The 13,953-nt window shown below is 41.5% G+C and overlaps 1 protein-coding gene and 1 long non-coding RNA gene across 2 annotated transcripts in view; one reads left to right on the forward strand and one right to left on the reverse strand.

The window, feature by feature from the left end:
• LOC308248590 overlaps window positions 1-13,953 on the reverse strand; it is a 137,435-nt gene that overhangs the window by 121,338 nt on the left and 2,144 nt on the right. The gene's annotated exons all lie outside the window — the stretch shown is intronic.
• On the forward strand, window positions 953-9,177 carry CDKN2B (cyclin dependent kinase inhibitor 2B). Its single transcript, XM_080668704.1, has 2 exons — window positions 953-1,531; window positions 3,604-9,177. Exons 1-2 carry the CDS (start codon window positions 1,376-1,378, stop codon window positions 3,862-3,864), a joined length of 417 nt encoding a protein of 138 aa, XP_080524830.1. The 5' UTR covers window positions 953-1,375; the 3' UTR covers window positions 3,865-9,177.

Consider the following 13,953-nt stretch of genomic DNA (forward strand, 5'->3'; position numbering starts at 1 on the left):
TATAACTTTTTAAATCTTTAAAGCAATGCATTAATGCAAGCTCACCTAGGAAGATTAAGAAGAAAAGCACTTGGCCTTTAAATCTTCAGAAGAGGATTTAATGACAGGTTCAACCTGTTTAATGACAGGCCAGCACCACACCCCTGTTTTATTGTGTTTCATTATTACTGCATAAATTTCCTTTATTACTCATAAAAAGTAAAAACTAAATACTTTCTGAGGTGGGTTTTAATAGGTAAGAGTGCAAACAAAAATAAACTGTTCAAATATCATGAAAGTGGGATCTCAGATTCTTAAAATATATATTTATATTTTTAGGTGCCTGACATGTTGTCACTCTCAATCTAGAAGTCGTGTGTTTTTTTTTAAAGGAGTGTAACCATAACTCAAAGATGAAAAGAATAAATAGTACATTCAAAACAGGATTCTCGGGGGTTTTCTCTTATACTGATTCAAATAGGAAGACACACCCAAAAGAAAATTGCTAGGGTTGATGCAAGATGTGAAGTTAGTGAAGTTCAAGTACTGCCTGGGGGTGAATATAACCTGCATGACCGGTGCAGAGCTGTCACTTTCAGACATCTTAAGACAGAGTTATTTTAAATGTCTTTCTGTCATTTATTCTACACAGGGAGCAACTAACGTCTCCAGCGTGAAACCAGCGGGCATAGGGCTGAAGGAATAGAAATACTCTGCTCCGCCTGCTGGAGGGAGGGGCTGAGTACATTGATTCCATGGCCAAAACTTTGGCCAAGACTTTGCTGGACTCTGGGCGAGCAAGGCCTGAGCCTCTGAGCTCCCGGTGTCTGGCGCATGCGTCCTAGCACCATCTGGGCTAGCTCCACGCCCCCATCCCCGCCCCTACCTCGTCAACTCCCCTATCCCCGCCCCTACCTCGTCCTCTGCAGCTCTGCGGGCCCCGCCTCGCGGCCCGGGAGCCGCAGTAGCCAAGCCGGCCGGCGGGCTGCGGGCGGAGCCGAAGGGGGTGGGGAGAGCCGACGCACCGCCCAGCTGGACCAAACCGCTCCACTCCCAGCCGGCAAAACACTCGGCGAGAAACTCCGCAGTGCGTATGCAATCTGGGACGCTCCCTCCTGCCCTTGCAGCCGGAGCCCTTGCACCAGGCGCCTTTCCTGGGAGCGAGCTGGGCGCGTCCGCTCATTCGCGATCGCCCGGAAAAGCCCGACTTAACGAAAGGCCGTTTGGCCTTTGCATGAGCCTCCAAGTCACAAAAGGGCGGCGAAAGGGGACTGGAGCCAGCGGAGCTCTCCCGAGGAGGAGAGAGCGCTCCAGGGCGACGCGGGGACGGAGCGAGGAGTGTCGTGAAGCTCAGGGCTAGCGGCGGATCATCCCGATTTTGTCTGTCGTCTGCGAAATGTGGGAAGAAGAGAAGGTCAAGCTCGGAGGTAGCAGCAGCGATGCGGGTCTGGCCAGCGCCGCGGCGCGGGGGCAAGTGGAGACTGTGCAGCAGCTCCTGCAGGCCGGCGCGGATCCCAACGGAGTCAACGGCTTCGGGAGGCGCCCGATCCAGGTACCTGGGGCCCAGGGGCCTCGTCGGCAGGGGGCGTGCGAACGCGGGGGCGCGGCCTCCCTGGGGCGCCTCTGGGACCTGGGTCTCCACTGTTTCTCTCTTGCTAGAGATGTGGAGCCCAAATGTAAAGCAGGTGTTCACCCACCAAAAATCCTTAAAAAAAAAAAAGGAATGAAAAACCCACTGCATCAGTTTGTTCTTTTTAGTGATGGGGAAAATATCAGTATATCCTCTCCCGACTCAGGATCAGAGATAAATTACAACTTACACATTCTGTATTGGATTTAAAGAATCACACAAAATCATAGTACATGAAAAAAAACTCACTGTGAAGTTTCAAGCTGCAATATGAAATTCTTTGCATTCTTTTTCTAAACAAAGGAACAAGACAGGGTTCCTAAATCACAATACGTACTCCTTTTTTTTATGTTAGCATTATCTCTTGAGCATTACGTAAGAAAAAATGATTCTATGGATTTTTACTGCCTAATTACCATACTGAATGCTTGGATTACAAAAGCATTCCCCACAACTGTTAGGTACTTTTTAAATAAAAAAGAGTCTTCATAAATAATTAGCCTCTTCATTGTTGAAATACATTTATTCAACATTTTATTATTTCCGCTTTAATTAGTACCTTCCAGAACCAAGCTTTTATTAATGAATCTTGCTAATAGTGTAGATTTTAAAGAAAATATATGTTCATTCCTTTAGAATTCATAGAAGTGTTACAAGAAATGAGGGATGATTTAAAGCATCAAAAATATGGTACAGTAGTTGTTAAAGACTTCAAATTATACTAATAATTGTATAAGTAGGTTTTATAGTTTTAATTCACCATTTTCTGGGATATTAAGAACCACTTCCCCCCCCCCCTCTATATGTGAAACAGCCTTTATATCACTAGTAGAATGATAACCTATCTTGGTTTTTAAGCAAGGAATTGGATGCTTCTAATATTCATGAAACAAAACAAAAAAATTAGTATACTATCTTTCAGTTACATAGTACATTTTAAAACACAAAGTCACAAGAACAAATAATTCCACTTTGGATATTTAGTTTGTCAAAAATTGTTTTATTGTTAAAGAAATAAATGTTTGCATAATGTATATTTATACAAATGGGTGCTATAGGATTACTGCTCCAAACATCCTTTTTCTAAGTTATGCATAGTTCTGATTCAACTACTGACATCCAAGTTCTTTTCATATAGCAAAACATTTACTATTTAATATTATAAAACCCTAGCATATTATAAAATCCTATACAATGTAAATATAGTATTAATATTACATGTTACATTAAATCTACCATCCTCTAAACTCTGGGCCTTCTCTATAACATTAAGTTAAATATTTAAAATGGTGAACCATTTATTAACAACAGATAATTGGTTTTCATTATTTTATAAACAATGTGTGTCTCTCTTTACTTTTTCCCCTATACCTCCAATTTTGGCTCAAATTGTAGGACTATATTACATTTATAAGCACAGACTTATGTGACTGAAAAGCAAAGGCCTTCCACTGGGGATTTACTGTGAGAACTAAACAAAGTAAGCCTTATTTTAAATTTAGTTGTTTCTCATTTTCTCCCCTAAAGCATTACTCTAACTTCCAAGATATAGCATCAGCTGACTGCCTAATAACGATTTTTAGACACGGATTATGTCTGGGGAGAGAGTGAAGAGCAAGAGAAATAATTTAAGATTTTAAAAGCCTTTAAACTTAACTCCACCTATAAATCATTTAACAAAATAGATTCCCATGTTCAAGTGGAAGTCAGCCTTTTCTTCTTTCTCACAATAAAGACAAGCACATTATCATCAGCTCTTTCTTGCATATTTGGAAAATAAACTGAACCTCAATAAAGAGTATACCTAGAGCGGGTGGGGGGACTAGGAGGGGGGAAATATTGCGTCAGCAAATGAAGCTTAACCTGATTCCTGGGGCTTGTGAGCACCTCTGCATTAAGTAGATTCTTCATATGTTTGAAATGTTTCTACCTGTCCCTGCCCGGGCCTGCATCTCGCTTTTCCCTCGCCCTGACCATTCTGCTCTCTCCCGCAGGTCATGATGATGGGCAGCACCCGCGTGGCCGAGCTGCTGCTGATCCACGGCGCGGACCCCAACTGCGCGGACCCCGCCACCCTCACGCGGCCCGTGCACGACGCCGCCCGGGAGGGCTTCCTGGACACGCTGGTGGCGCTGCACCGAGCCGGGGCGCGGCTGGATGTGCGCGATGCGTGGGGCCGCCTGCCCGTGGACCTGGCTGAGGAGCGGGGCCACCGGGACCTTGCCAGGTACCTGTGCGCCACCGCGGGAGACTGATGGCGGGCGCACCCAGCTGCCCACAACGACTTTTCTTTTCTCCCCAACTCCCCATCCCCAACTTAGTTCAACGAAGGCTGCAACGTAGAGCAGCGGAAAGCCTTCCTGGACACTGGATTCCTCAAGGGAAAGGAGGGGCAGGCCGGAAATAAATTCTTTTTTTTTTCTTTTTCTTTTCTGGATCCCACCCTTGACCCTCAACTGTAGCCAAAGGCAGAGAGGTGGGGCCAGAGGTGTTCAGCGAGATTTTGGAGATTTTGGAGCGGAATGTTTCGTTCCCAGCTGTCGTTTACTGGAGGAAAAGTGGTGTGCGACGATGAAGTCCTCGAAGGCCCCTGGAGATGGAGGGGCAGAGTAGGAGGCAGCGGGATTGGCCTCCGATGGGAGGTAGGTGAGATGGTAGCTGCACTGACCTTGATGGAGCCCCTCGTAAGCCCTCACTTCGCCTTTAGGCACTTGAGGCTCGCAGGGAAAACCCGAAGACCGAGGACCAGAGGATGATGATGACAACGGTTGCTGTGGGTGTCAGTAGGCTCTCTACGCTTTACTTATTGTGCGAGACACAGCAAGTCACCTGCAAAAAACGTATTCACTGGACGTCCTGGAGCCAGAGCCACCGGATAGTGACTGGAGAAGATGGGAACCAGCTTGAATGTGCCTTTATATCCTAAAATCCCTGGGTTAAGTTGGTGCAAGACAGCGCTCAGGAAGAAGCCGGCACTTGCTGTTTGTTATTCAGTCCAAGGAGAGCTTCCTGTGCGTTCCAGACATCAACCATCAGCGAACAAAATGCTGTGGGGGGGGGGGGGGCGGGTTGGGAGGGGCATTTTAGGAGACAAAACTGTACGGTGAACTAATGGTTTGCTTCATCTACTAGTATATACGATAGGGATAGGATACAAACACACCCCTGTAAATCGCCACTTGGAAAGATCTCATGATATAGTTTGTACTTTGAGTTGTTCTTCAGTAACAGTCTTAATGAGCAGACTTTAAACAACAAAGTAATTCGGGGGCGCTCGGTAAAGAGATAAGGAAGAAGTACAGCTCTTAAGTGAGGCCAGCGCAGTGCCAACGCCTAGATTACTTTCAAGCTTAACCTATTTATTTGTTACATTTTCTCTGTCCTTTTTTTTATATTTTTATTGATTTCAGAGAGGAAGGGATAAGGTGAGAGAGAAACATCAATGATGAGAGAGAATCATTGATCGGCTGCCTCCTGCAGGCCCCCCCACTGGGGATCTAGCCGGCAACGGGGTATGTGCCCTTGACAGGAATCGAACCCGGAACCCTTCAGTCCGCAGGCCGATGCTCTATCCACTGAGCCAAACCGGCTAGGGCTTCTCTGTCCTTTACTAGACTGTCTCAGGGGGTCAAACTGTGAAATGCTCCAAATGTCTTTTACAAGATCGATGCACTTAGCCAGTAAATTATCTCCAGATATTTCCCAAGTGGTTGCTGAAGAAGTAGATTGAATATAAAATTGTTGAAAATATATGATTATGACTCGTGGAATGTCTTAATATCTGCTAAAGATACACTGCTTTGGGACTTAATTTCCAGTGTTGCTTGATTCATTACAGTATTGAAACAACGGATAATTCACTGCTTTAATAAAGAAAAAACAACAGAAATTGGACTCCAAGATGTGGGTAAATTGCCTTTAAAATGTATGTTCATGGATTTACCTACCACTAACGCCTGAGAAATGGTAAAGACTCAAAGGGGTTCACATCTCTCACTGTTTGTAATAATTATTAAGTGATACCAACAAAAATTTATACAAACTAGTTCCACATACATTGTAAGATTTATACATGTAGAGTGGGTATGAAAATAGGGAACAGAAAAATTAATTTCAGATTTATAAGAAGAGGTGCTTTTGAGCTAAATTTTAAAAACTTTTACCTCTCCATCAAGTCTTTATTCCCCAAATAAATACATTACTGGGGAAGCTTAATTGAGAATCAGAGTATATCTTTTTGGGGAAAAAATATATAAACATTTATTGCCATATAACTTGTGCCAGGCATGCTTTACATACATTTGTTCATTTAACACTTAAAATAAACTTGGGAGATAGGTATTATTTCCCATACGAGGGATATGAGAGAATATCAAGTAGCTTATCAAAGATCCCAAGATATTCATTCCACGGTTGTGCAAAGTAAATCTATCTGGCTCCAAAGGTATGGTTTGATTTGTGGGGGTTTCCCACTGCACCATCCAAAATGATTAATAATAAATAGAAAGTAAACTAAAATTTTTTTGAAACAGAAACACTTTTTCTGCCTTGTATGAGATCTCCCTTATAAGTTCCTAGGATACTTTTTCTTTCTATAGTATCTAATAAATCTGAACAGATTGTTTTTAAATCTATTTTAAAATGTCAACAACATGAATAGCCCCCAAAAGAGTGACCTAAAAATCACTTTGGGAACAAAAATAATGAAATCGCCATTTTCAAATTAAGCCATAAGGACAGAAAATACAATTGTAGTTATCACGTAAGCACCCAGTCATAAATGACTACAAGAATAGTATTTTTCAAGTTTATATTGTTTTACAATTACTAAGAAGCATTCTTTATGAAAGAAGTCAATTGATAATTTAAAAATTATCCATTTGATTTATGAAATCCTTATTTTGTCCTCTATTTCTTAAGTTCCAAGACATTCAAATTGGCTAGTTGCATGAGGCTGAGTTATGAAAAATAATACCTTGAAATTAATGTGAAATATGATTTCACTCCTAATTTAAGGAAATTGTGGGATCTGATGATAACTTGATATTAAGGGAAACTAAAATAAGAAAATGTGGTTGTGGATCACAGTAACATATTCTGGTTGTTTTTGTTTTATGAATATATATAAACCCCGGGCAAAAGAGAGCAGATGGAGGAAAGAGAAATTAAGACTTGATTGGAAGATAGAAGACTTGGGTTCCACTACTGGTTCTTTAATTAAATACATGACTTACTAAATGATGTAACTTTGATTAACCTCAATTTTTCTCATCTATAAAAGGTAGGAGTTGGACTATATTACTTCTAAGTTCCCTACCATCACTAAAATTTTATCACTTATGAGTTTGTTGCACATGTGACTGTAAGGGCTGATATTTATTAGTAATAATTCTGCCATGGTATGAGAAGCAAGGAAAAATATATAGAAGAATGGAAAGGAAAGACATACTTTAAAATTCTGGAGCTCTAGGAGGGAAAAATCTTTATAAGCACCACCTCCACCAGTTAGTTGGAAAATAACAGACAAGTTTATGGAAAGTGAGACAGAAAAGATACTTTGCAAAGTAAGTACTTAATTTAATTTTAAGGTCTTTCTCCTCTCCTCTTACCTCTGATTTTTCTTGATGCTTTTTACATTTCTCTCATGCCACTCACAGCCACCAGAAGAATTAGTTTCTTTTTTAAAATATGTTTTTATTGATTTCAGAGAGGAAGGGAGAGGGGTAGAGAGAGAGATAGAAACATCGATGATGAGAGATAATCATAGATTGGCTGCCTCCAGTACCCCTCCCTATCCCCACCAGGGATCCAGCCTGCAACCTGGGCACGTGCCCTGACTGGGAATCAAATGGTGACCTCCTGGTTTATGGGTTGATGCGCAACCATTAAGCCACACTGGCCAAAGAAGAATTAGTTTCTTGAAGTGAGATAAGCAAGAAGACCCAAAAGACTTATAAAATAAAGCTGTGGTAGGTATTTACAAGCTAATATAAATGCTCTAAAAAAGTGGGTCTTTAAGTGAGTGTACTATAACAAGGGATTCTGATCTAAGTTGGGTTGGTGTTGTAGTCAGAACCAAAAGAAAAAGTTGGGGATACTAGAAAGAACAGAAAGTACAAAGGCAAGAAAATGCTAAAATATGTAGGTGAAGTCATTAGAAGATGAGTAACTCTCTTGTTACCTATTTAAAAGTGTACTGTAGTTTCTGGTCTGTTTCCATTGGGTTCCTTAAAACTTTAGGTCCTTAAATTTTGCCTGGGTGATAGTAGGAACCGGCTGATTGGGGAAGAGTTCTGTGTCTCCTAAATTTGTCCATGTCAGCCATTTCAGGAAGGAGAAAATGAGGTGAGAAGACAGCAACAAAAGGAATAGAAGGAAGAAGAGCAGGGTAGTGTTTTGTGAAAGATGGGTCAATAGTTCAACAGAATGAATCAAACCAAACCAAACAAACTATATATGGTCCACATGCTGATGAAATCTGTGAAATATTTCCAGACTTAAAATAATAGAAATCTCATTCCCTACTCTCTTGATTTTCTATAAAACTTTTCTCAAATTCAGCTATTAGAAATGGGGTGACTCCTTTCTTGCCTCTTGAATCCCCCACTCAGAAGACTTTAATATTATTCCTTGCATAAGGAAAAAATACTTTATAGAAATGGTAATTTTTATATATCATCACTTTATTAATATGTACTAAGGAAAATTTGCTTTGAAGCCAGTGCTAATGAAGGTATCATTGGCATGGATTACATATTAAGCACAGGAATATAAATCAACATGTACATCAAAATTGAGCACCCAACTCCGATTTAGTAATCTGAAGTTTTAAATAAATATAAACCAAAGGTTTTGCTGGTGCAAAAAAATAGCTGAGAGATGTATGAAGATGATATGCTATCTCACAGCCATCTATATTATGCTGAAAGTTTACAAAGGAACCTCAAACACTTATTAATCCATTCCTCTGGCTTAGACCCCCAGTAGATATAGTCAGTGCTGGCACAGAAAATATTTTACAACAGAGTTAAACAAAACTTTAAGACCAATTACAGTAATTAAACTATGCTTCATTTCCCTTTCATATTTGGCCTCCTCCCAAAATGCATAATGTTCTATTTCACTGTCCTCTTATTTGAATACTCTACATTATGATAGGGTTGGTGCTACTTCCTTTGAATCCTTTCATATTTGACCTCTGGATTTCCTTTTAATTTTAAACCAACTTCCCCTCTATCTTCTTATCCCTTCACAAATTCCTCCATCTCCTTGCCTTAGCTAAAAATGGGTCTTCCTGAGAATTCCACTTTCTTCTGCACCAGATACTAGGTGCTGGACTGTGAACAACAGAGTGGGACTCAGGACTAGTAATGAGTGTACACTGTTTGGATGGCTTTCAATAGTCGCAAACCAAATATGTAAGGTTTAGCCATTATTCTTCAGGTTTCACTAATCTCTTAGTGAAATATTTGCATTTTGTTTATAAGATTAAGCTATAATTTCAGTGTTATTACATATTTCATAATGTCTATAAGATATAACATCTTATATAATAAAAGCCTAATATGCTAAGTGTCCAGTCGACCAGTCTGCCATTCAACCAATCAAAGCGTAATATGCTAAGGCTGCTCAACCGCTTGTTATGACGTGCACTGATCACCAGGGGGCAGACAGTTGACTGGTCGACCAGTTGCTATGACATGCATGGACCACCCAGGGGAAGACACTCCGACCAGTAGGTGAGCTTGCTGCTAGGGTCCAGCCAATCGGGACTGAGTGAGATGGGCTGGACATGCCCTGGAGCCCTCCCACGGTCCTTCCTGGCTGGCCAACCTCCCACGTCTCTCCCTGGCCCTGATTGTGCACTGGTGGGGTCTCTCGGTCTGGCCTGTGCCCTCTCACAATCCAGGACCCCTCAAGGGATGTCAGAGAGCCAGTTTTGGCCCGATCCTGCAGGCTAGGCCGAGGGACCCCACTGGTGCACAATTTCATGCACCAAGCCTCTAATCTATACATAAAACAGTAAGCAATGTACCATATTTTTCTATGTATAAGACACTTCTTTTTTTTCTAAAATCGTAAGACTGAAAATCGAGGGGTGTCTTATACACAGAAGTCAGCCGAGGATGGAGCCATGTGGGTGTGGATGCTTAGCTGCCCATACCTTGTTGAACAGGCTTCTTCTAATCATAAGCCTTATTGTTACTGACATCAGCTGATGCTGTAATTGGAGGTGGAGGTGGAGCGTGGTGCGTAGATGCAACAGGGACCGGAGCATTCTGAGCCCATAAAGATGTCAAAAAATAAAAGGATAAATACTGGTAAGTGATTGTCTTACTCTGCAAAATTCAAACTGAATGTAATCAGCTATGCAAAAGAGCATGGAAATAGAACTGCAGAGTGACAATTTGGACCTCCTCCCATTGAGTGTATGATCAGACAGTGGAGAATACAGGAAGAACAACTCTGTAAGATGCCAAAAAAGAAGGCCTTAAGAGGAAAACTAGAAAAATGTTTAAAATATTGATTTCTTAATTTTGGGTTGGAAAAGAGGGGGGCGTCTTATACATGGGGCATCTTATACCCGGAAAAATATGGTATTCTGTTCACAAACCCACAGATAGCTCAACAAATATTGACAACACATGGAGTTGTCTTCTGAAGGCTAAGTGTTGGAAATACCTAATGGCTCCTCATTCCACCTGTGAATTATGCATTGCTGAGCTCTACCACCTTTTCAAGGGCACAGCAGTACCCTTTACAGTATCCTGTATCTCCTCCCAACATGCCACCTAGAGTTATAAACTATAACCTTGCCTAAAATATTTTTACATCCTCTACTACTCTCTAATCTCTAAACTGCCTTTAATATTTAGAATAATTGCATATGGATCTATTCCAGGATTTCAGGAGCCTTTAAATACTACCATGAACAAATAATTTAATGGTATCCCCTTTCTAGGAAAAAAAATTAAGTAACATTTAATTGTACATTCGTCCCCCAGTTATGTATATTTGTGAAATGATGGTGCTATCCCCACCAGTCATTTCAGGCCAATATACAGGGGAATGGTTCTCAACTCTGACTCCATATCAGAATCACCCCTGGAGATATTCTAAATACATATTTGCTGACCAACTTCAGGTCTTCAGAATTGGAATATCTATGTTTGGGGCCCCAAATTTCTGTTATTGTAACTTTAACATTCTTGTTCATGGAAAACTTCCAAGTAGTAGAGAAAATAAGCAGAATTAAGTAAAAATCAATCTCCTGAAACCTCCCTACTCCCCAGTCTCACTTCCCAGGGGTAACCACAATTTTCAAAAGTTTTAATTAACCTTCCAGAAATATAGGTACATGTAAACACTCCTCTCCCAACATTTAGAAAATGTAAGTAGGATCATACTATTCTGCAACTTGCTTTTTTGATTAGTAATAGATGTTTGACAACTTCCATTATTAGGACATATAAATACACTTCATTTTTTTAAAACAATTATAAATTGATTTTAGAGAGAGGAAGGGGGGGGAGAGAGAGAGAGAGAGAGAGAGAGAGAGAGAGAGAGAGAGAGAGACAGACATCGGTTGCTTCCGCAGAGGCAGGGATCAAACTCCGAAACCTGAGTATGTGCCCTGACTGGAATCAAACCCATCACCTTTCATTTTACCAGATGACACACCAATCAACTGAGCTACACCAGCCAGAGCTACATTTTCACTTGTTTATGGCTGCATAGTTGTGTATTTTATGAATGAACCCAAATTTTTTAAAAACCAGTCTCCTTTCCACAAACATATAAATTGTTTCCCTTTCTTTTTTTCATTTTCTTTTTGCTTCAACATATGATGCTCTAAAGAATCTTTTTGCATCCTTATATGAGCTGCATGTAGCAATTTGTAGGAGTGAAATTGCTGAGGCTAGCAGTACCTCTCTCTCTCTCTCTCTCTCTCTCTCTCACACACACACACACACACACACACACACACACACACCTACAGAGTCTCTACATGTGTGTCTGTGTATAAATTCCTTCTATACATATGAATCTGTATGTACTATATGTAAATGTATATATCTTCAGTATTTGCTTACAAATGTGTATATATACAGGGGAGGGCAAAAGTAAGTTTACAATTGTTCATGGAAAAAGACATGCAGGTTACAATTATAATAATACATTAAACTCTACGTTTTGAGTACTCACAACTGTAAACCTACTTTTGTCCATCCCTGTATACTTATATACTGACTAGAGGCCCAGTGCACGAAATTCATGCACTGGTAGAGTCCCTAGCAGCTGCTGGCTACCAACCAGGTACTCCCTCCCTTCCCCCGGCCACCTGTCCCCCGCTGCTGCCACTGGCCACCGCCTGCGGGGGCCCAAAAGCCCCGCCGATCGCCCCACCACTGTCCAGCTCCCAGGCACTGAGAGAGCAGGGCAGCAGCCCCGCCCCCCACCACCACTGCTGGTCACCCTGCAATCGGATCAGCGGGGCGTTGGGCCACTGCCTGGCTCCCTCAGTGCTTGGGAGCCCCGGTGGCAGCGGGGTGATTGGATCAGTGGGGCGATCAGCCCCCACCGGGTGACCAGTGGCTCACACCTGCCTTAGCCTGGCGCCACCCACTCACCTGCTCCACCATCCCACCCCAGTCCCACTCTTGTCGGGCTCATTGGGGCCTGCAGTGCCTCCACTGCCACCTGCTGCCAGCGCAACATGGCCAATGCCCACCATGTTTCACGCTGCCCCCTCGTGGTCAGCACACGTCATAGCAAGTGGTCAAACTCCCAGCAGGACTCTTGGTAGAGGGGACAATTTGCATATTAGGCTTTTATTATATAGGATATATACTTTTCATAATTTTATGAGTTACAGGAGTGGAATTGCTGGTCAAAGGGTATATATATCTTTATATATGTATATATTCATATATATACATATAAAATTTTTTCATATACTAATATGTACACTACATATATATTTCCATAATATATATATGTATCTTTGCATACTTATGAGTTATAGGAGTAGAATTGCTGAAACAATGGGTACATACCAGTATATGCACATACAATTTTAATAAATACTATAAAGTTGCCTTCCAAATAATTGCAACAAGTTACAATAATGAATAGGAGTAACTGTTTCCTGACAACTTTGCTAATATTACCAGTCCTTTATATTTTTGTCACACCTATAGGTATGAAACTGTTTCTAATAAATTGCTTTACTAATAAATAAAATTAAGTATCTTTTCTTATATTTTTGAGCACTTGACTATTTGTATATCCTCTATTATAAACTTCTCATTATATTGTTTGCTCATTTTTTTACTGGGTTATCTTTTTTTCTTATTTATGTATTTACTTATATATTCTAGAAGTTAATATTTTGTCATATATTCAAAAATAGTTCTTAAATCTTATGGCGTCTTTTACCTTATACCTTTGGGGTTTTTAGTTTGAGCATGTGTAATATTAGAAAAATTTTTCATGTAATTTTGATAATCAAGAGATACCTAAGTGGGAGTGCAGACTAGTGCAGCCACTGTGTAAAACAGTATGGAGTTTCCTCAAAAAATTAAAATGGGAACTATCTTTTGACCCAGCAATCCACTTTGGGAATATATCCTAAGAATTCTGAAACACCAATCAGAAATAATATATGCATCCCTATGTTTATAGCTGCATTATTTATAATAAACTAGAGGCCCAGTACACAAAATTCGTGCACAGGTGGGGTCCTTAGGCCTGACTGGTGATCAGGGCCATCAGGGCCATCTCGCCCAGTCCTGATTGGAGTTGGGCCGATCAGAGCCAGACCGATCAGGGCCTGCTGGCTGGGGGGAGTAATGGAGGGAGGGACCGTGGGAGGTTGGCCAGCCAGGGGGAGGGACTGCTGTAGGTTGGCAGGCTGGCCACTGGGGAGGGGCTGCGGGAGGTTGGCCGCCTGGGGAGGGGGAGGGAGGTTGGCCTGCTGCGGGGAGGGACCAGGGGAGGTTGATCGGACGTGGGAAGTTGCTGTGGGAGTGCACTGACCACCAGGGGGCAGCTCCTGCATTGAGCATCTGCCCCCTGGTGGTCAGTGGTGTCATAGCGACTGGTCAACCAGTTGTTCTGGTGACTTGGTCATAATGGTCACTTAGGCTTTTATATATATAGATAAGATCTGTAAACAGCCCAAGTGCCCATCTGCAGATGAGTGGATTAAAAAGCTATGGTACATTTACACAATGGAATATTACTAGGCTGTATAAAAGAAGGAACTTTTACCCTTTTCAACAAGACCTGGAGAGTATTATGCTAAGCGAAATAAGCCAGCCAGAGAAAGACAAATACCACGT

The sequence above is a fragment of the Plecotus auritus genome, assembly GCF_963455305.1.
Source record: "Plecotus auritus genome assembly, chromosome: 5".
In the NCBI taxonomy this organism is placed as follows: domain Eukaryota; kingdom Metazoa; phylum Chordata; class Mammalia; order Chiroptera; family Vespertilionidae; genus Plecotus; species Plecotus auritus.

What these genes read in the sequence shown, in the direction of transcription:
- CDKN2B (XM_080668704.1), top strand. Translation starts at nt 1,376, where the DNA reads ATGTGGGAAGAAGAGAAGGTCAAGCTCGGAGGTAGCAGCAGCGATGCG. An exon ending in TCGGGAGGCGCCCGATCCAG is followed by an intron (nt 1,532 to 3,603) that starts GTACCTGGGGCC and finishes TCTCTCCCGCAG; the next exon opens with GTCATGATGATGGGCAGCAC.